The 23,458-nt window shown below is 44.9% G+C and overlaps 1 protein-coding gene across 3 annotated transcripts; it reads right to left on the bottom strand.

Annotated features, from left to right (window-relative positions):
* Positions 1-15,081: 15,081 nt before the first annotated feature.
* LOC109756138 (BTB/POZ domain-containing protein POB1) lies at positions 15,082-21,881 on the bottom strand. Of its 3 annotated transcripts, none has more exons than XM_040403536.3 (5): positions 21,750-21,881; positions 17,236-17,351; positions 17,101-17,164; positions 16,256-16,535; positions 15,082-16,141 (listed from the first exon to the last, which is right to left on the bottom strand). In XM_040403536.3, exons 2-5 carry the CDS (start codon positions 17,317-17,319, stop codon positions 15,310-15,312), a joined length of 1,260 nt encoding a protein of 419 aa, XP_040259470.1. In that variant the 5' UTR covers positions 17,320-17,351; positions 21,750-21,881; the 3' UTR covers positions 15,082-15,309. The 3 variants fall into 3 exon arrangements, with proteins under 3 accessions (XP_040259470.1, XP_020170596.1, XP_020170598.1); XM_020315007.4 differs by lacking the exon at positions 21,750-21,881 and adding an exon at positions 17,823-18,508; XM_020315009.4 differs by lacking the exon at positions 21,750-21,881 and adding an exon at positions 17,742-18,470.
* Between the last annotated feature and the right edge of the window lie 1,577 nt (positions 21,882-23,458).

Below are 23,458 nucleotides of genomic sequence, written 5' to 3'. Positions count from 1 at the left end.
TGTGCTCCCTGTGGGATCGATACTCTTACTTCAAAAAGGCTACAACTAAACCTTATGCACTTGCATGCCACCAAGCTTTTTCTGACGCCGTTGCCGGGGAGTTGAGCGCTTTTGGGCTTTGTCTTGAGTTTTGGATTATTTGTGTTATAACGGTTTTTGCAGATTGCAAGCAACCATGGTACTTCAAGAAAAAAATTGTCAGGTAGGTGTGGAATTAGTAGCAGGACCGGTTCGAGGAGAGAACTTCATATCTGTTGGTCCTGACCTATCTAGTAAAGTATTTGAGATAAACCCTCGGTTAATTGATATGGTGAAAGAGAATACATTCCGAGGTGATGCAACTGAATGTCCTTATAAACATATTGAAAGCTTTAACACTGCTTGTGGAACTTTTTAGTTGTAGGATTTAACTAATGAGGAGATAAAAGCCAAATATTCCCATATTCACTTGAAAGAGGAGCTGCTGAGTGGCTATCACATCAACCCGTAAGTACCTCGAGTAATTGGCCAAGATTATTATATGCATTTTATGCTTGTTATTACCCTCAAGGAAAGTTATATACAATAAGAAGGAAGATCAACAACTTTGGACAATGGTCAAGTGAGAAACTAGTAGATGCTTATATAAGGTATTGAGGTGTCTCTCTGCATGCCCTGGACACCATTATCATGATTGCTTAATTGTGAACTTCTTTTATGGCAGACTTGACTCTCAAAATAAATAGGTATTAGACCTTGCTTCCAATGGTTCTTTTATAGGAACCGAGATCTGAGACGCCTGGAATTTGCTTGATACAATTCAGCATAATGCTGAGAGTTGGTACTTGCGTTCAAAGGAGAAGACTAAGGTTGATCCTGTTTATGATAGTATTAAGTCTTCCCTTCGAACAAAGGAGATGAAAGACCTTCATCATGAGCTAAATATTGGAACTGACCCCATATTGCATATCTTGAAAGATTTTTCTGAGTTTCTGCATTTACCAGACAAAAAGTTCGTAAGGCATGCCAGGGAATCTAAGGCTATTTGCATGGTAGAAGCAATTACGAAGAAAAGACAACTCCACCTCGGAACTGAAAATAAGCTTACCGTAAATAGAAGGTAAAAAGCTAGAAGGATCACTTTTAGCTAAGGGTAAAAAGAGCATCAAGAGGGAACAGTGTGGGATGCCACCTTATGTTGATATTCTGAAAGAACTTGCTACACCCATATCAGTGGTGAATAAAGAAGTCTATCTAGATGGAGACACCACTCTTGTCTCAAAGGGTGTACCGAAGGTAAGGATGCAGGTAAAGAAATTTTGTCATGTTCCTTCGGATGCAAGCCCTCTTTTGGGTTGTGTGACCCTAGTTATCCAGTCAATATTCTTCCTTACACTCCTTATGCAAAAAAATTATGAAGAAATTTCTCCATGTCTTCTTGAGCCAACTGTTTGTGCTATTAAGCGTGGAGATAGGACTGATAGAAAACCATGTGGCATCCTGGGGTACCACGATGACGTCTTCACGAAGAAAGCAGCACCCGTGAGCGTTGCCGTCGTCCGCTACAAAGTGCAGAGCTTTTAGTCGGCATCTCCCCCGTGCCACCACGGGGTCTCTAGGACAAAGTGTGGCAAGTTCAGAGCTCCAAATTCGGAGGCGCCGTCACTGCCAGTGGCTAAGACGGAAAGCGCCACCATCGTGCCTGCTGGAGAGCCAACCATGTGGACCACACTCCGTGGCCGCCGCCTCGGCATCCAAGTCAGACAAACCACCAACCGTCCACATCACAATGTATCCACCACGGTAGGAAGAGTAAAAATGCGTGTTCTTTTATTCCTAGCCCGACATCACCCACAGATTTGGGTCAATGCCTCCGCGATAAGAGGCGCACGCTCCTGCGTATCCACCCAATCCCGGTGGATTGAGGGAGACACCAACCTGTGACAACCAGCGGCAGCCTTCAAGCACGGTCGCATGATGCCATGTCCGTGGTTCTCGCCACCAATCTGTCCGATAGAATAGCTACACCCACAAGGAGAGAGAACTAATCACCTGTGGGCATCTCTCGGACTGAGACCACCATCGCCTACCCAAAGTAGGAGCTCCGACTCGCCCCGGGCCCCAATCTGGTCTGCCCGAGCACGAGCCCAGGGTCCTGGACATCTCCACTAATACGTCTCCATCGTATCTACTTTTCCAAACACTTTTGCCCTTCTTTTGGACTCTAACTTGCATGATTTGAATGGAACTAACCCGGACTGACGCTGTTTTCAGCAGAATTGCCATGGTGTTATTTTTGTGCAGAAATAAAACTTCTCGGACTGACCTGAAACTTCACGGAGAATATTTTTGGAATAAATAAAAATACTGGCAAAAGAATCAAGGCCAGGGGGCCCACACCCTCTCCACGAGGGTGGGAGGCGTGCCTACCCCCTGGGTGCGCCCCCTGCCTCGTGGGCCCCCTGGTGCTCCACCGACCTCAACTCCAACTCTATATATTCACGTCCGGGGAGAAAAAAATCAGAGAGAAGGATTCATCACGTTTTACGATATGGAGCCGCCGCCAAGCCCTAATCTCTCTCAGGAGGGCTGATCTGGAGTCCGTTCGGGGCTCCGGAGAGGGGAATTCGTCGCCGTCGTCATCATCAACCTTCCTCCATCACCAATTTCATGATGCTCACCGCCGTGCGTGAGTAATTCCATCGTAGGCTTGCTGGACGGTGATGGGTTGGATGAGATTTATCATGTAATCGAGTTAGTTTTGTTAGGGTTTGATCCCTAATATCCATTATGTTCTGAGATTGATGTTGCTATGCTTAATGGTTGTCACTAGGGCCCGAGTGCCATGATTTCAGATCTGAACCTATTATGTTTTCATGAATATATGTGAGTTCTTGATCCTATCTTGCAAGTCATTAGTCACCTATTATGTGTTATGATCCGTTAACCCCGAAGTGACAATAATCGGGATACTTACCGGTGATGACCGTAGTTTGAGGAGTTCGTGTATTCACTAAGTGTTAATGCTTTGGTCCGGTACTCTATTAAAAGGAGGCCTTAATATCCCTTAGTTTCCAATAGGACCCCGCTGCCACGGGAGGGTAGGACAAAAGATGTCATGCAAGTTCTTTTCCATAAGCACGTATGACTATATTCGGAATACATGCCTACATTACATTGATGAACTGGAGCTAGTTCTGTGTCACCCTATGTTATAACTGTTGCATGAGGAATTGCATCCGGCATAATTATCCATCACTGATCCAATGCCTACGAGCTTTTCACATATTGATCTTTGCTTAGTTACTTTACCGTTGTCACTGTTACAGTTACTACAAAGCTGCTACTGTTACTTTTGCCACCGTTGCCATTATTTCCATACTACTTTGCTACTAAATACTTTGATGCAGATATTAAGTCTTACAGGTGTGGTTGAATTGACAACTCAACTGCTAATACTTGAGAATATTCTTTGGCTCCCCTTGTGTCGAATCAATAAATTTGGGTTGAATACTCTACCCTAAAAAACTATTGCGATCCCCTATACTTGTGGGTTATCAAGACTATTTTCTGGCGCCGTTGCCGGGGAGAGCTCTATTCTTTGAGTCACTTGGGATTTATATCTGCTGATCACTATGAGGAACTTGAAAGACGAGAAAACCAAGATTTATCCCTCAACTACGAGGGGAGGTAAGGAACTGCCATCTAGCTCTGCACTTGATTCTCCTTTTGTTTTGAGTAAACTTGCGACACCTAAACCTGCTTCTGCTATTAATTCTGATATGTCACATGTTATTGATGATGCCACTTCTGCTATGAATGATACTTATGATGAAACTACTTCTATGCTTGATAATACTGTGCCACTAGGTGAATTTCTTGATGAACAACTTGCTAGGGCTAGAGAGAATGAAATTATTGAAACTGATAATATTGATGAAAGTGATGATGAAGATTCTCCCCCTAGATATGAATTGCCTGTTGTGCCTGACAGTTATGTTATGGATGAAGAAACTGCTAGAGATTTTCTTGCTTGTAATGATAGATATGATCTTAAGAAATTATTAGCTAAGCTGAAGGAAAAATCTTTGAATAATGAAACATGACCCTGCTTTTGCTACTTCACCAATCTGTGTTTCCGATCAGGATTATGATTTCTCTGTCGACCCTGAAATAATTACTTTGATTGAATCTGATCCTTTTTATGGCTATGAATCTGAAACTGTTGTGGCACACCTTACTAAATTAAATGATATAGCCACCCTATTCACTAATGATGAGAAAACTCGTTATTACTATATCCTTAAGTTATTTCCGTTCTCATTAAAGGGTGATGCTAAAACATGGTTTAATTCTCTTGATCCTAGTTGTGTGCGTAGTCCCCAGGATATGATTTATTACTTCTCTACTAAATATTTCCCCGCTCATAAGAAACAAGCTGCTTTAAGGGAAATATATAATTTTGTGCAAATTGAAGAAGAGAGTCTCCCACAAGCTTGGGGGAGGCTTCTCCAATTACTTAATGCTTTGCCTGATCATCCTCTCAAGAAGAATGAAATACTTGATATCTTTTATAATGGACTAACCGATGCTTCCAAAGACCACCTGGATAGTTGTGCTGGTTGTGTTTTCAGGGAAAGAACAGTTGATCAAGTTGAATTGCTATTGAATAATATGTTGACTAATGATAACTGGACACTTCCTGAACCAACTCGTAAGCCAACTCCAAAGAAAAGGGGTATTCTATTTCTCAGTCCTGAAGATATGCAAGAGGCAAAGAAATATATGAAAGAAAAGGGTATTAAAGCTGAAGATGTTAAGAATTTACCACCTATTGAAGAAATACATGGTCTTGATAACCCGACACAGGTAGTAAAGGTAAATTCTCTCTATAGATTTGATGAAGGTGATATTCCTCGTTATAAGTCTGCTAGCCAATGCTTAGATGAGTTTGATAATTTTATTATTAAACAAGAAAACTTCAATGCTTATGTTGGTAGACAATTGAAACGTAATGCTTATATGATTGAACACTTGAGTGATTGTATGTCTAGAGTTAAAGGTGAACTTAAACTCATTAGTAAACATGCTTCTATGGTTACCACTCAAGTAGAACAAGTGCTTAAAGCTCAAAATGATTTGCTCAATGAATTGAATAACAAGAAAAATGGTAATGCTGTTAGAGTTATGACTAGAGGGGGTAAAATGACTCAGGAACCTTTGTATCCCGAGGGCCACCCCGAGAGAATTGAGCAAGATTCTCAAAGAACTAATGTTGATGCACCTAGTCCTTCTAAAAAGAAGAAAAGGAAAAATAATAGGATTATGCATGCTTCTAGTGAACCTGTTGTAGAAACACCTGAGAATCCCGATGATATTTTATCTCTGATGCGGAAACACAATCTGGTAATGAACATGAACCTAGTGATAATGTTAGTGATGAATGTTCAAGTTGATGCTCAACCTAGCAATAATAATGATGTAGAAATTGAACCTCCTGTTGATCTTGATAACCCACAATCAAAGAATCAACATTATGATAAGAGAGACTTCATTGCTAGGAAGCACGGTAAAGAAAGATAAGCATGGGTTCACAAAACCCATGCCTTTTCCTCCTAAACCATCCAAGAAAAAGGATGATGAGGATTTTGAGCACTTTGCTGAAATGATTAGACCTATCTTTTTGCGTATGCGTTTGACTGATATGCTTAAAATGAACCCTTATGCTAAGTATATGAAAGATATTGTTACAAATAAGAGAAAGATACCGGAAGCTAAAATTTCCACCATGCTTGCTAATTATACTTTTAAAGGTGGAATACCTAAGAAACTAGGAGATCCAGGAGTACCAACTATACCATGCTCCATTAAAAGAAACTATGTTAAAACTGCTTTATGTGATCTTGGAGCCGGTGTTAGTGTTATGCCTCTCTCTTTATATCGTAGACTTGATTTGAATAAGCTGACACCTACTGAAATATCTTTGCAAATGGCCGATAAATCAACTGCTATACTTGTCGGTATTTGTGAGGATGTGCCTGTTGTAGTTGCAAACGTTACTATTTTAACGGACTTTGTTATTCTTGATATTCCCAAGGACGATAGTATGTCGATTATCCTTGGTAGACCTTTTTTGAATACTGCAGGGGCTGTTATTGATTGCAACAAAGGCAATGTCACTTTTCATGTTAATGGTAATGAGCATACGGTACACTTTCCGAGGAAACAACCTCAAGTCCATAGTATCAATTCTATTGGAAAAATTCCAACGATTACTATTGGAGGTTTTGAATTTCCTCTTCCTACTGTCAAAAAGAAATATGATATTCTTATTGTTGGGGACGTGCATATCCCCGTTGAGGTAACCTAGTGCTATTCGAAAATTCTCTAGTTTCATGCGATTCGGAATGAGTTTGTTAACAAGAATTGATCAACCTTGTTAGTGGATTCCTTTTGATGAGCATGAGATGGATGAAGTTAGAAAGCACAACCTTCTGTACCCTCCTTTTACTTCCTGTTATTTAGAATAAATAAAGCAAAAATAGTATTTTCTGTCTGTATTCTGAATTATCCTTGCAATAAAAAATACCTCGAAAATAAAAGTTCTGCAAATACCCCGAAAATGGATATGATTTTTTCTAGAATATTTAAGAATATCTGGCACTGAGAACACATCAGGGGGAGCAGCCACCTAGCCACGAGGGTCCAGGGCGCGCCCCCTGCCTCGTGGGCCCCACATGGCCCCCCTCCACTTACTCCAGCACCCACACACTCCTTCTTCCTCCAAAAAAAATCACCCACCAGCTCAAGCACGAGTTCTAGCTCATCTTGCTACCATTTTCGATCTCCTTGCTCAAAGCTCCACTCACAAAACTGCTTTGGGGGATTGTTCTTCGATATGTGACTCCTCCAATGGTCCAGTTAGTTTTTGTTCTAGTACTTTATTCATTGCAAATTTTTGCTTCTTAGGTGACCCTGTTATTGAGCTTGCATGTCAAATTTATTTGGTCCCAAGTAGTTCTAATGCATGATATAGTCTCTAGGCACTTGTGGGAGTAGTTGCTATCAATATTGTTGAGTTTGGTTCACTTTTATTTTGAGTCACTAAAAATTTCAGAAACTTTTCAGAGGAGGAAATATGTTTAGGAAAATGTACCAAGATGGTTCTTCAAGGAAGCAAAGACCCAGGCCCGCAATACGTGAGCCGGACTATGAACTACCAAGAGAAGCTCAAGTGCGGCCTTGTGAATGGCCGTCAGAAAATTTCATGGTCCAAGCAGGAATTAAGGAGGAATTTGACGCATATGTGCGTAATGCTGAACTCGAGGGCTTCATGTTAGATAAGTGCCCCCAATATTACCACCTAACCGATTGCTTTGTGAGAAGGTTTAAATTTACATCATCACACAATTCTCACACTGTCCTATTTGATCTCTATGATAAATCTTATACCATGGACTTAGAAGATTTTAATATTGCTTGTAAACTCCCGCAATGGGGTAGTGCTAGTGAACCTCGCAAATCTGAATTTAAAGACTTTCTTGCTAGTATAACTGTGGGGGAATCTAGAGAAATCACGTAAGCTACCACAGGGAGCATCCATTTTCCTGCTATACATTATTTTGCTCTCTTTATAGGTAGATGCATTAACGGCAAGGACGAGGCATGTAACATGTGTGTTCCCGATCTTAGTGTTCTCAAGAGTGCTGTATTAGGAGATAAACAATACAACTTGGGGGGCTATTGTTGCACGTAGGTTGCATCATAACAGTATTAGTGGAGATTTGTTCGGTGGAATTTATGCAACCCATTTAGCTAATTTCCTTGAGGTACCCGTACATGAAAATGATATGGAGTTGCCTCCTGCTTATTTAGATTATAATGCTATGGTTCGCCATCAGTTTATTGAGAGGAATGAACAGCCTCCCCAGTACCGACTAATCTTTGACAGACGCCGCACTGTCCATATTGCTCTCCCTACTCCTACTTTCTTTGACTTTCAGGCAAAAGGGAGATATGTTATAACCAGGGAGGAGGCGAACGAGTATGAGAGGAGGACGGAGGCAGCTCGCCTCCAAGCTGCAGCTCATCAAGCAATAGCCGCTGCATCTTAGTACGACCCTAGTTACAACTTTGGATATCCACCAGGCCAGCCATGGCCATAGACCAACTTAGGCCAAAAGCCTAAGCTTGGGGGAGTACGCATTTCTCACCGATATTACATTCATGTTCACACACTCATTCCAGTTGTCGGTGCTCATACTTTTTCATTGTAATATCCATGCTAGTTTATTTTCCTTTTTCTCGCTTTCTTCTTGTGTGTTTGAAAAACCTTAAGAAAAACCAAAAAAAATTAGTTGTAGCTTTTAGTTAGTTTACTTTCCATGCCTGTAGTAGTAGTAATTAAAAGAAAACCCAGAAAGATTTCTTGTTCTTCTTTTGCTTGTTGGGAGCTTTCCCGTGTAAATAGTTTTATTTCTTTTCTTTGGGGGTCGAGAGGAGAAGACCATAATGAAAATGTTGAAGTGGCTCTTATATGAATTATTGTTGATTTAACCAAGAGCCCATATTACCTTGTCTTCTCCCTTGTATTAAATGCTTGCAGATTCCAGCTTAGTCCAATGCACGTTGAAAGAACATGCGGTGCCCCCATGTTTGGTTTTGGTAATTGATGACAATCTCTATGGACTAATGGTTGCCTTGAGTTATATTTGAAGGATTTGTCCATAGGCATTTATTGAAGTTCATGTGTTGGTTTCAAGGAGTTTATGTGGTGACCAAGGTGTTATTAAGGAATTATCGAAAGATTGGTCATGTGAGAGTTGAGCTTATTGCAAGCATGTCTTGGAGAAGAAGATTGTGTGATCATTCATGTATATCTTCAAGACATCATCCAAATGAAGAGAGTTGAAAAGATTCATGGTTGATCAAGACTAAGTCAAGAGTGAATCAACTTGATCAACTCACAAAGCGTAGAAGATGTACCGAGAGGGATCAAGCGATCCCATGGTGTGGTAAGCATTGTCAATTACTCTTTGTGTACTAACCCATGATCTTCGTGAGAGTTCTTTGTGGGGTTAGGTTGCGGTGTGCAAGTTCAAGTGAAGCATCATGAAGAGATCAAATGCTTGAAGCTTGTCGTCCATTGTGGTGACAATGGACTTGTGAAGATGTGCGGAAGAGTGGCTCACCCATAGTGGAGCATGGGGGAGCAATCAACTAGTCTTCATCGAGCCAACGCAACCAAGAAAGGTGGTCCAACTTGCGGGAGTCAAGATTTTCATCATCTAGCTCAAGTGGACCATGTGCAAGGCAAAGGTTTGCCCTTGATAGGTTTTCTATTTTACCGGTCTCATGATGGTAGTTGGGAGACCGGGTTATAGGATCGATTGCCGTACTATCAAGGGGTGCTCTCGATGAGTAGCTTGATCGTATCATTCGTAGAGAGCTCAAACCATTGCATCCTTGCATCATCCTTATTGGTTCTTGTTTGGTTCTTTTCTTTGTGAGTTTTGGAGCTTATGGTCATCTTGATGACAAGCTCGAGTTCATCGAAAACGGAGTTCACTTGCATATTCTATGATGTTTTTGATGTTGGAGGTTATGCCGGTTCTTCTCGGTTGGAGGTTTCACTCCTCTATTTGTTGCCTGTTTTGATGCTACTCGTCTTCCTCTTTCCAACAAGCTTGAGTTTGCTCAATTCGGAGCTCATATGCAGAAGTTATGGCAGTTTTGGTCCCAGCGGTAGTACCGCGGGCCGGAGCGGTAGTACCGCTTGGGTGCTACAAGCGGTAGTACCGCTCCAGAGCGGTAGTACCGCTGGTAGCCCCCAGCCGTAATACCGCTGCGGTCTCGTTCTAGTACCGCCTCGATTCGAGGGGTCTTTTTCGTGTTGGGTTCTACGGTACTAGCCGCGGCAGTGGGGGGCCGTAGTACCGCTCGTTTGCGGTAGTACCGCCCTGCCACCGCGGTAGTACCGCTCTGGGCCCAGCGGCAGTACCGCGAGGGGGAGCGGTAGTACCGCTTATAGGGGCAAGCGGTAGTACCGCTGGCCAAGCGGTAGTACCGCTCTCTGCGGGGCTGAAGTGGGGGTAACGGTTGGATTGTTCCCCCCACTATATAAGGAGGTCTTCTTCCCCAATGAACCTTATCCGTTGAGCTCGTGTTCTTCCCCCATTGTTGACCTTCTTCGAGCTTGCTAACTCTCAATCCCTCCATGGATTCTTGCTAGTTTTTGAGGGAAAAGAGAGAGGAGATCTAGATCCACATTTCCACCAATCACTTTCTCCTCTATGTGAGGGGAACCCCTTGGATCTAGATCTTGGAGTTCTTGGTGTTCTCCTTCTTGTTCTTCCTCTCTTTTTCCTCCCTAGCATTAGTTGCTTCGTGGGATTTGAGAGAGAAGGACTTGGGCACTCCGTGTGCCCTTGCCATTGCATTTGGTGCATCGGTTTGAGTTCTCCACGGTGATACGTGGAAGTTACAAGTTGAGAAGCTTATTACTCTTGGGTGCTTGGTGCCCTTGAGCTTGTTCCTCTTGGGTGCTTGGGCGCCCTAGACGGTTGGTGGTGTTCGGAGCTCAATCATTGTGGTGTAAAGCTCCGGGCAAGCGTCGAGGTCTCCAATTAGGTTGTGGAGATCGCCCCGAGCAATTTGACGGGTACCGGTGACTGCCCCCAAGGGTTGCCAAAGTGTACGGGTTCGGTGACCGCCCCCAAGGGTTGCCATTTGTACGGGTTCGATGACCGCCCTCAAGGGTCCCTTAGTGGAATCACGGCATCTTGCATTGTGCGAGGGCGTGAGGAGATTATGGTGGCCCTAGTGGCTTCTTGGGGAGCATTGTGCCTCCACACCGCTCCAAACGGAGATTAGCATCCGCAAGGGTGTGAACTTCGGGATACATCGTCGTCTCCGCGTGCCTCGGTTATCTCTTACCCGAACCTTTTACTTATGCACTTTACTTTGTGATAGCCATATTGTTTCTTGTCATATATCTTGCTATCACTTAGTTGTTTATCTTGCTTAGCATTAGTTGTTGGTGCACATAGGTGAGCCTAGTTGTTGTAGGTTTTGTGCTTGTCAAATTAACCGCTAGGTTTATTCCGCATTTGTTCAAGCCTAAACCGTAATTATTTTAAAGCGCCTATTCACCCCCCCCTCTAGGCGACATCCACGATCTTTCACACGTGCACTATTATTATTATCCACACCGTTCGGTCGTGCAAGTGAAAGGCAATAATGACGATATATGATGGACTGATTGAGATGAGAGAAGCTGGTATGAACTCGACCTCGTTCATCGTTCCTGATTCGGCCTATTATGAATGAAACATTTTTGCAATGACAATTAGAGATTATAGTTGCTTATGCCATGCTTAATTAGCTAGGAGTTTATAATGGTTTACCTTGCGTGCCAACATGCTATTAAAATGGTTGTGATGTGGTATGATAGGGTGGTATCCTCCTTTGAATGATTCAAGTGGCTTGACTTGGCACATGTTTACACATGTAGTTGAAATAAAATCAACATAGCCTCCACGATATTTATGTTCATGGTGGATTATATCCTACTCATGCTTGCACTCAATGTTTATTAATTTTAATGCATGTTCATGACTGTTGTCGCTCTCTAGCTGGTCGCTTCCCAGTCTTTTTCTAGCCTTCACTTGTACTAAGCGGGAATACTGCTTATGCATCCACTTCCATAAACCCCAAAGTTATTCCATATGAGTCCACCATACCTTCCTATATGCGGTATCTACCTGCCGTTCCAAGTAAATTTGTATGTGCCAAACTCTAAACCTTCAAATGAAATTCTGTTTTGTATGCTCGAATAGCTCATGTATCAACTAGGGTTGTCTGTATCTTCCATGCTAGGCGGGTTATTCTCAAGAGGAGTGGACTCCGCTCCTCACTCACGAGAAAATGGCTGGTCACCGGGATGCCCAGTCCCATGCTCAAATCAAATCAAAATAATTACAAACAAAACTCCCCCAGGATTGTTGTTAGTTGGAGGCACCCGTTGTTTCGGGCAAGCCATGGATTGATGCTTGTTGGTGGAGGGGAGTATAAACTTTACCATTCCGTTTGGGAACCTCCTATAATGTGTGTAGCATGGAAGATATCGAGATCTCTCGGTTGTTATGTTGACAATGAAAGTATACAACTCAAAATACTATTTATCTCTATTTCAAAATCGAGCTCTGGCACCTCTACAAATCCCTGCTTCCCTCTGCGAAGGGCCTATCTATTTACTTTTATGTTGAGTCATCCTCCTCTTATTAAAAAGCACCAGTTGGAGAGCACCGCTGTCATTTGCATGCATTACTATTAGTTTATATTGAGTATGACTGTGACTGGATCTCTTTTACCATGAATTACAATGTTTAGTCAGTCCTTGATCTTCAAATGGTGCTCTACATTTATGTTTTGCGGTCTCAGAAAGGGCTAGCGAGATACCATCTTGTTACATCATATTATGATTGTTTTGAGAAAGTGTTGTCATCCGAGATTTATTATTATTGCTCACTAGGTTATTATGCCATTGATATGAGTAAATATGAGACCTAAGTGTTATTGTGAATATGGTTAGTTCATAATCTTTGCTGAAAACTAGAATGCTGGCTTTACATATTTACAACAACAAGAGCAAACAGAGTTTGTAAATGTTTTTCTTTATCACTTTCAGTTTATCAACTTAATTGCTTGAGGACAAGCAAAGGTTTAAGCTTGGGGAGTTGATACGTCTCCATTGTATCTACTTTTCCAAACACTTTTGCCCTTGTTTTGGACTCTAACTTGCATGATTGGAATGGAACTAACCCGGACTGACGCTGTTTTCAGCAGAATTGCTATGGTGTTATTTTTGTGCAAAAATAAAATTTCTCGGAATGACTTGAAACTTCACGGAGAATATTTTTGGAATAAATAAAAAATACTTGCGAAAGAAGCAAGGCCAGGGGGCCCACACCCTGTCCACGAGGGTGGGGGGGGGGCGCCCCCTGCCTCGTGGGCCCCATGGTGCTCCACCGACCTCAACTCCAACTCTATATATTCACGTTCGGGGAGAAAAAAATCAGAGAGAAGGATTCATCGTGTTTTATGATACGGAGCTGCCGCCAAGCCCTAATCTCTCTCGGGAGGGCTGATCTGGAGTCCGTTCGGGGCTCCAGAGAGGGGAATCCGTCGCCGTCGTCATCATCAACCTTCCTCCATCACCAATTTCATGATGCTCACCGCCGTGCGTGAGTAATTTCATCGTAGGCTTGCTGGACGGTGATGGGTTGGATGAGATTTATCATGTAATCGAGTTAGTTTTGTTAGGGTTTGATCCCTAGTATCCATTATGTTCTGAGATTGATGTTGCTATGACTTTGCTATGCTTAATGCTTGTCACTAGGGCCCGAGTGCCATGATTTCAGATCTGAACCTATTATGTTTTCATGAATATATGTGAGTTCTTGATCCTATCTTGCAAGTCATTAGTCACCTATTATGTGTTATGATCCGTTAACCCCGAAGTGACAATAATCGGGATACTTACCGGTGATGACCGTAGTTTGAGGAGTTCGTGTATTCACTAAGTGTTAATGCTTTGGTCCGGTACTCTATTAAAAGGAGGCCTTAATATCCCTTAGTTTCCAATAGGACCCCGCTGCCACGGGAGGGTAGGACAAAAGATGTCATGCAAGTTCTTTTCCATAAGCACGTATGACTATATTCGGAATACATGCCTACGTTACATTGATGAACTGGAGCTAGTTCTGTGTCACCCTATGTTATAACTGTTGCATGAGGAATCGCATCCGGCATAATTATCCATCACTGATCCAATGCCTACGAGCTTTTCACATATTGATCTTTGCTTAGTTACTTTACCGTTGTCACTGTTACAGTTACTACAAAACTGCTACTGTTACTTTTGCCACCGTTACCATTATTTCCATACTACTTTGCTACTAAATACTTTGATGCAGATATTAAGTCTTACAGGTGTGGTTGAATTGACAACTCAACTGCTAATACTTGAGAATATTCTTTGGCTCCCCTTGTGTCGAATCAATAAATTTGAGTTGAATACTCTACCCTCAAAAACTGTTGCGATCCCCTATACTTGTGGGTTATCATCCACCGCGCGGACATCCCATGCCGGCCTGAACCCATGAGAAGAAAGGAGCACCACCACCCGCACGCCAATCACTGTCGCCAGAGCTGCCGCAACCTCGCCCATCATTGGTGCACCCACCACCGCCGGAACGCGACCCCTACCAAACCACCATCGCTGTCAACCACCACTGCAGGTACGCAAAAAGGTCACCAACCCATGCCGACCGCAGCCCGCACACCCTTGTCGGAGTCCGAGACTAGGCCTGACCGGAGGCCGGCAAGCGCGCCACCACCAGCGACAAGCCGAGCTCCGTCACCACAACTAGCCGAGCTGTCCGTATCCCCGGAAAGGCAGATCCGATACGCACCCGTCTCGTCCCTGCCAATGACACAGCGCGCACCCCCGCAACCCACAACCCTTTCATACCGCCGCGCACAACCTGCGCCACCGCCGCCGGCTGCTGCCATGGTGCCGCCACATCCCGTCCACACGCTGCGCCACCAAGCGCCGGAAGGGCGAAGGAAGAGCACCCCTCCGCCGCCGATGCTGGCCAGGCTTTGCCCGTCAGCGCACCGAGGCGGCAACGAGGACATGAGGGGGCAAGGAGGGTGGCTTGGACCGGTGGCTAGCGTTCCACTGCCCCCCTCCCCCTCCCCCTCCCCTGGCGCTCGTGGTGGGTGGGGGGGGGGGGGGGGAGCGCACCAATCAGCATCCACGCTTAAGCACTTCACAAATCGGTCGACATTTGAAGGACGAACGAAAAAGAAGAGGGGCGATCCGTGTGATCATTGGGACGGATGAGCTTGTAGCAATGCAGGCCCTGAACCGCTGACTGTCATCGAAGATTCAAGATTCAGCAAGTGTGTGGACTAACATTTAGAAAAGAAAAACACTATAGTAAGTCAGATGAAAGCAGTCGAAGCACCAAGTCGGAATCTCCTTGCATCATTCAGCCAACAAACTCACTTTCCCAGCACAGAGACCATTCGCACAGGCATAAATGAAATTCTAAAGTATGATACCAACATACAAAAGTCAGCAGTCAGCGCACACACACACACATGTTACTACTGACTTGCAGTAGCAACCGATCAACAACAATAACACATGATTCAGGTTACCCCGGACAATGCCCGGGGATTAAACTTCCTGGCTGCTGCAGCAGCTCACAGTATCACATGCAGGGCTCAAGACACACCCTAACTTTGCTGAGTGAAATACCATCAGGTCTGTAATTCAGGCTGCTCCACCGCAGTCAGATCAACTCTCAGATGCAGCACGCCGTCGATGAAGAGGCTGTCGTCCGCAATGAACGTCGACCATGGAACTCCAAAAAGATCATCACATCCCTCCAGCAAAGACCCGCTGAATGTGTGCCTACCGACGTACTTGCTCAAGAATTTTCCTGACGATCTTGTCCTTGCAGCAAACTCAACATCGAAACACGACGAGCCTGAAACAGAATTTCCATATATCCCTAGCCAGAGGCCAAAGCTGTACAACTCTGTCTGCTCATCCAGTACACAGTCTGCCATGAGATAGAATTTCTGACCTGCGAGATGGAACCAGTCCGACAATATAACTCCTGATGGGAAGAATCGGGAGCACTCGTCGCGGGTTAGATCCATGTAAACTATAACCTGTGGGCAAGGTCGATCAAACACAACCGCTTTCACATGTTTGGACCCGTAAGTTCGCTCAGCAGATTGCCAATCGAGAGTTGATACATCTGCTGCAAGAGCACCTTCCATCTGGGTTGGGTAAGCTTTGTGGAGGAGGACCTCATTGATGCGCTTGGTTACTTGCTCACGGTCTATATCATCATCAGTGCATGCTAGGATCTCCTGAAGAGCGGCACATGTCATATGACTGAAGCGTACCAGCGGAAGCAAACGGCTGCTCAAGATCCCGCGTCTTTCCTCCGGTTCCAGGTATCGCGCACGGGCCCACTCGAGCAAGAAGTTATATACCGCATCTTCAGATGCTACTTGTATGTCAGTGCTCGAAAAGATCGCCTCGATTCCAGAAAGAGAGATGTTCATCACTTCTTCAAACCTGAAATGGGACAAACCATGCCATGAGTACACTTCATGCACATTACAATGGCCAATGCCTACATTTTTCTCCGAAATGAAAAAAAAATTGCTCCATCAAATGTGGATCACTCACTTGTCTAAAATCTTGTATTTCTCGGCAAGGAATTCCTTGGCTGCACCTACCACACTCTGAACTTCAGCAGCCATTGAAAGGGAGCATGGATGATCGAGGTATAGCAGTGCAGATTCTGTGGTCATAGGCAGGCTTCTGAGCAACTGACTGCAGTACCTCATGCAAGAAAGAACCTCAAATTTGTCGGCAGCCATTAAGATGTCGAGCAGAAGAGTGGGCTCAATTGTTGTCAACTTTCCACTGTACATGAAGCTTAAAAGCTCCATAAAGGCTTTTTCCTCTGTTCCAAGTAGAATGAAAACAGAAAAATCATAAGAGAGCAGTTCAGTAAATAAGCAAAAAAAAAAGGACAGTCTTTTTGCACCCTAAATAATTTTCGAAGTTGACTACTGACTTACAGTATTGACAAACGCTCCATGGGAGATTAACCTTTTTTCCAATCACAGAAAATTTATATGTATACTACTACAGAAAACATACGAGTTGGGAGGAATCCAAGTGATTTCAATCATTCCATACAATCAGATCCAATCGCTGATAATTGCATATGAAAAATAAACTTAAGAGAGAATTCCCTGCTTAAGAGTGAGTTAATTAATCCACAAATTTCCAAATCGATGACTAAAAGAGATGACACATATCAGTGGATATTTAGATAGTGCATGGTACATGCAATATATACAGTGTGCATGCTGAACTACCAGTAAATTTAAGTGCAGAGACTATAAAAGATAATCTTTTATTTACCATAAATAATTTTATGACTAAAAATAGTAACACAACCACAGTTGAAAATAAGGATAAAATATAAGAGGAAGAATGTTACAGTTAAGCTATCACATTACCTGAATCAGCAATCCTGATTCTTGGATGCGTCTGATCAGATTCATTCATGCCATTTGAGAAAAGCTAAGAAACATGAAGCTTATTAGAAACTTGAACTGGTTATACAAATGTATTTCACATGGTTATAAAATTACCTTTAGAAAGAAACGACTTCTTGCAGCAAGAATCGCTGAATTGATATGAAGGGTCTTCACTGTTAAAATTGGTGTACTTGCCATGGTTGAGAAACAGTCTATCTCTCCATTATCAGCTGCAAAATAACAAGATCAGTGAAATATAAGACAACTAGGGCAAAAGGTACGCAATTAAACCATTGGACATATTTTCTTCTGTGAAAATACTTGAAACACTCTGTTCAACGGTGCAGATTCATTTAATCACTCTTCAGTTATATCGTAAATGGTAAAAATAATATCTGAAAAGTTGAACGGCAATTTAGCTGCAGCAAGCAACCCAAACATGCTTGTAGCTCGGTGAGGAAAGAGATCATAGATGTTATCCCAAGGATCCTACTGGAATTTCGTATAACTTCGTCAGATAAGTATTTGACACAAACCGAACTTACGCAATGCCTTTTGTAAAGCTTTACTGCAAACTTGACCAGGAATTGTAACATGAATATTAGAATTTCAAAACCTACAATTCCTTTAAGGACATCAAGTAGTAGAACTGTCAGCTGGAATAGCATCTTTTCAAGTTTTATGAGTCGCGTGATTCGCACCCATTGTCCAGTGGCTAGTCTCAGCTGCAGTGGATTGATTGTATCCTACTTCTGCAGGGACAGGGGATTGATATGTTTGAACACCACAGCTAAATCCAAATGCTTGACCAAATATTTGCTGCATCATCATCAACCATGCCCTCCCGTGGATCGCAGGCACAGCGGCGGCAGCGGCCTTCGCCGCCAGCACGCTGGGAACCACTCGGCATGGGACATAGTTGCGGCTCAGCCAGTCTTCTAGCGGCAGGGGGCTCAGCGTCCCCCCAGCCGTGCCTGCGCGTCGAGCGTCAACCAGCGCGCCGTCGGCCGGGCGCTGGCGAGGCCACCAAGGTGGCCGCGCTCCAGACCATGTGCGTCCTCCTCCCACACCCGCCGGTGCCGTTGGAGGAGTCGTCCCCCATGCGCCCGTGGATCCAGGAAATCGCGGGGCAGGTGGAAATTGCTCGCCAACGCCCAACACCGGGGGGCGCCCGCGCTTCCCAAGGGAGCCCCGCGTCTGGCGGAACGGGTGGGCATCGGGCAGGGCCCAGTCTCTCCGAGACCGCCCGCATCGACGACCTTCGCGACGTCCTGGACCGTAAGAGGGGAGCCAACGCTTTCGAGGGGGGCACCGGCACCGGCAGGTGGTGCCCGGTGGATCTTTCCACCAGGAACGACCTCGAGGACTGCCGGGAAGTTGAGGCCCTCGTCAACAGTAGGCGTCGGGCCCACCTGGGAAGACGTCGCGGGGCGGGACCTGACCAGAACGGGCGTCATCACCGACCTCGAACGGCAACTCCAACGTGCGACCCCAACATGCCAGACGAGACTTGCCTGCTCCCCGCGCGTGCGCCCCTCTGTGCTCTGCATAGGTGGCTTGATTTGATTGGAACAAAATAAGACCCGGCCCCACCCTCTTAAAATCAGAGTAGAGATGATTAGATTAGAAAGAAAAAGGAAAAAAAGACAGCTGTAGGATGAGGTGGGAGCACGGATGGGAGCACGGGGAGGGAGCAGGCAAGCCGGATCCCAACATGCCGCGGTGCGAACCTGATCAGAACGGATTGAGCTTCGGTGCCTTAAAGGCACCTACCTTTGGGTCTATGACAGGTGGGCCAGCCACCTGTTAGGCCCACCTGTCATAGGCCCAAAGGCAGGTGCCTTAAGGCACCGAAGCAGCGTCAGATCAGAACGGGCGTCATCACCGACGGGCGGGCCAGGAGGAGGACAAAGGCGGACGTGGTGCGCGTCCGTATCATGCCCGTGTCGACGGAAACCCAACCTAAATTCGGGCTAGAAATGGGTCTCGGGCAGACAAAAACGGACGGACGTTTGTTTGTGTCGGCACGTTGGGCCCTTTTTTCTGTCCATTTCGATCTAAACTGACATGCACAGACAAAATGCGTCAGCGCGTTGGAGTTGCCATTAGGTGGTCGGAGACCCATTGACCTTCTTCAGCCTCCCGACCGCTTAGTTGGTCGGATATGCTCGGGGTTTCCGTGGAGATGATTGATCACCACTTATCTGTGTACCCAGGTGCACGCCACGTATGATGGAAGGGGCGTCGACAAGCACCCGAGCAACAAGATTTATCTGTGCCAAGGTGAGTAATCTCCAAGGGGCCCATTTCATCCGCCAGATGAATCACCTTGAGTGGCTCGTCAATCCCGTTGTCGTCCCAAAGGTTAACAGAAAGTCGAGGATGTGGGTGGACTTCACCGAGCTAAAAGAAACGTGTCCTAAGGATCACTTTCAATCGCCTCGCATCGACCAGATCATGGACTCCACTGCGTGGTGTGATCTCCTGTGATTCCTGGACGGGTATTCTAGTTACCACTAGATACGCATGACTAAGGAGGACGGCGAAACGACAACTTTCATCACCCCCGCATGTACTTTTTGTTATATATACCTTTTGGTCTGAAGAATGAACGTCCAACATATCAGCGGGCCGCTCGCATCGCTTTGGAGCCCCAGATCGTCCGCAACGCCGAGCCTACATTGACGATCTCATCATGAAGACAAAGGACCGGGCCACGCCACTCGACGACCTATCAGAAACTTTTGATAACCTGCGCCGCATGTGCATGAAGCTGAACCCGGAGAAATGTGTCTTCGAGGTACCCTTTGAAAGCTTCACAGTTTCCTCATGTCCAGCAGGAGCATCAAGTCTAACCCTGAGAAGATTACTGCCATCAACCAAATCCGCCCTCTGACGCGTCCCAAACACATGCAACACTTATCAAGTTGCATGGCGACCAAGTCCGGGGAGTTGGGCCTCCCTTTGTTCAAACTCCTCAAGAGGCCGGACCCATTCAAGTGGATACCATAGGTTGAGAAGGCATTGCGGGACTTCAAACCGTGTTTGTCCTCTCAGACGATCCTGGTGGCGCCAAGGCCAAGGGAGCCCTTGTTGATGTATATCGTTGCAATCCCCTAGGTTGCAAGAGCAACCCTCGTGGTGGAAAGGGAGGAGGCGAGAGAGGCAGCACCACTGGCCCCGCTCGCCTCGTCATTGGCCTTTTGACGAGCGAGACGAGCATGGTAAGTCCTTCTGACTACTTCCTCTATTAAGGACAATATGATGTTTCCAGCCCATCCTTGATGACGGATGGATTCAGCGACGCAGTCAAAGAGATGGCATTGCATCGCTAAAGGGCAACACCACCAACTCCAATGAAATACACGGGCCTAGGCTGGCTAGGCCCGGGCAGGTCGAGAGGAGGGGGCATTTGACCCCGATCACACCACATGCGCCAAAGAGTGTATACTATGGCTGCTCCCATGTTAAATAAGGGGCAAACTGGAGCCCCAAGGGGGGAGGAAAACCTTGTTATCACACACACACACACACCACACTTGTCTTCAGAAGCAAGAACTAGCACGTAGGATGTAGAGTGTTACACCTTCTTGGTGACACAAACCTAGATAAACAAAGGTTGAATCTCTCAAGTGATCTGAAGTGTTTGACCTCCGACTGAATCTCTAAAAGGGGATCCCCACAATCTCCAATCTTGACGATCACCCATCGACATAAGATCTCACGTGCAAAACTTATACTAGCAGTGTGGTGTTTCACTGTTGCCTCAATCACTAACCCCTGACAAATGGATCTGCCATGTAATCGCATATGTGCTAGTGCCAAATTTATCTCTATGCAACAAGTATTTGGACTACTTGAACAAAAGTAGTTATCAAGCAGGCTAACAATGACCTCAAGGCCTCATTTGGCAGCAGGGGATGGGATCCCGATCCATTCCTTGGAAACTCCCACCCGGTGATAGACCTTCCCCTTTTTTCCGCCATACCATTTGGTCGAGAGGTGGAACGGGAAAATTCGTCCGCTTTCTCGTGAATTCCCTGGGAGGAAAAAACACCTTTCCACTCGTGGATGGAGTTCCTCGTCTCTTACACGTTGTCTCTGGACAAGTCAGCGCACTCCTGCCCGTGACCCTGACGCCGGTCTGTGCTTGAAGACGAACTTTTCGCCGTCTTTCCCCCATCGCGAGTGAACCAAATGGTGGTAAGCGGGGCCGTGGTTTTCTACCACGGATTCATGTGTGATGGAAAAAATCCCTAGCGTGGATTGTCTCCCCCGGGTCCTATATCCCCTACGGCCAAACAAAGCCTAAATGTTTCAATGCACACAAAACAAAATAACATAGGTGAACAAAGGAAATATCGCACTAACATAGGTGTACACCACATCAACACACGCACAAGCACATAACTTATGGATTCCCTCTATTGCCCCCATGTTACACTAACACGGTAAACGGCCTTAACGAAGGGTCAGCCTGAGCTGAAACAAAATTACCCAACCATCCCAAATCAAATCAAGCGCAACAACCCCATATGCCCACACAAATTAACATATGCATCAAATTAAATATGCATGCAATTCCAAATTGCCAAACATATCGAACCCAGGGGGTGGGCTCCACGCACCTTTCTTATTATCATCGCCTGAGAGGAGAGGACCCTCCACCGACGTCGCCGCCGGTGGCAACCTCTATCTGCATCACCATGTTGGAGAAGACCTCCGAATTGAAGGCGAACTCAAAGTTGGGCACCCCGACGCGAGACGATAACTCTAGGTCCATGTCCGCCTCCGCCGACACCAACACAGTCGTCATGTTTTCGCCGCCGGCCATGCACTCCGCACCTCTAAAAGAGGAAGCACGCGTATGGGACCGTGGAGGTTGATCCCGACTCGCAGAGGATTCTTCGAGAAGACAAGAGAACGAGGTCGACCGGGATGATTTGACTTTATTTGAGGGATCACGGATGGGTTTGCTTGTCACACTTATCTCTTATAATCATAATGGTTTTTATAATTGTGGTTGCTATTAATTGCTATAGGCGAGAGCACAAGTAACGCCAAATGAACTCCGTGTTCAGGGATGGGGCAAATGACCCATGAGCCCTTCGATCACAATCACGCGGTTGCGTAGAGTCATGGGCAATAATTAGCTATTTAATCGGCAGGTTTCCGTTTCCACGCGATTTGCGGTTCGTGCGAGGTAGGTGGGCGTTGAACGCGTTTTGCTTTCTCGCGTGATCTGTTTTTTCATATGACGTGGTCGGTCCAATGGACGTCTTACTATTTCTTTTGCCAAAAATGATGCAACTGTTGGAGTCGATCTCATGACTCTGCCATTGAGATTAGCAGCACTAGCCATCTGGGCTAGCACCACCGTTGGTAAAAAAAATTGAACTACAACTTTATTTGTACGCAAAAGCTATATGACAAACAATAAAATTCCTTCTTAAGAAAAAGTAATGCAGGGCAGAGATTTCATCCCTGGTTGTTAGAGACGGGCCAAATCATCCACCATGATCTAGTAGCCAACTCATCACTAATTTTTTTGTTAAGTGAAAAAAAGTTGAAAGTGGATTTATATTTATAGTGAAATAGTATTTCTAAAGATTGTAGTATTTCTTGCATATTTATAAAGTGGATTACACTACTTCAAAAATACTCCCTCCACCCCATAATATAAGACCTTTTTGCAAGCTGTTTTAGCTTGCAAAAACATTTTATATTTTGGGACGGAGGGAGTAGTATTTTTCGCATATCTTACACTTCTTCACACTTCTACTAATGATGGTTGAAAGTTGAAAGTGGATTTATATTTAAATAGTATTTCTTGCATATAGCTCATTTGAAGCGTTGTAAGTTGGAAGTTTTATATTTAAATAGTACTTTTGGTGTGATGGAAATGTGATTAATGGAACTAATGATGGTTTAAGGTGTACCTCAGGTCATTGGTTCCTCGGAGATTGATTGAGGAGATGGTTGACACCCCCCACACACACTATGGAATAGTTAAAGGCGTGGTCTTCTGGCGAGTCGAAGCTTTGGTTTCAATTTATTCGATCATAGAAAAACCGCGCTATCAAGAGGGGTCGAGCAACCTTCAAGCCTTGTTAGCAGCCACCATTCCCAAGCCTCTTTTTCTCAACACTTTATATTCACTACTGTAGGATGCTGCTAACGCGACACTACGATTAGAGACCCTTTGACGAAACTGTCTGCGATGCATTAATCGCAAACAGTGATGTAAAATAACCGTCAAAAAGATGCAAAATGTTTGCGATGAAGATACATCAAACACGGTTTATATTTTAGTTGCGTGTGCGATGAGGGGCATACG

This window comes from Aegilops tauschii, chromosome 3 (genome assembly GCF_002575655.3).
Source record: "Aegilops tauschii subsp. strangulata cultivar AL8/78 chromosome 3, Aet v6.0, whole genome shotgun sequence".
Lineage (NCBI taxonomy): Eukaryota > Viridiplantae > Streptophyta > Magnoliopsida > Poales > Poaceae > Aegilops > Aegilops tauschii.
Note: the sequence above shows the minus strand (reverse complement) of the source record. Positions and strands in the feature narration are given on the sequence as shown.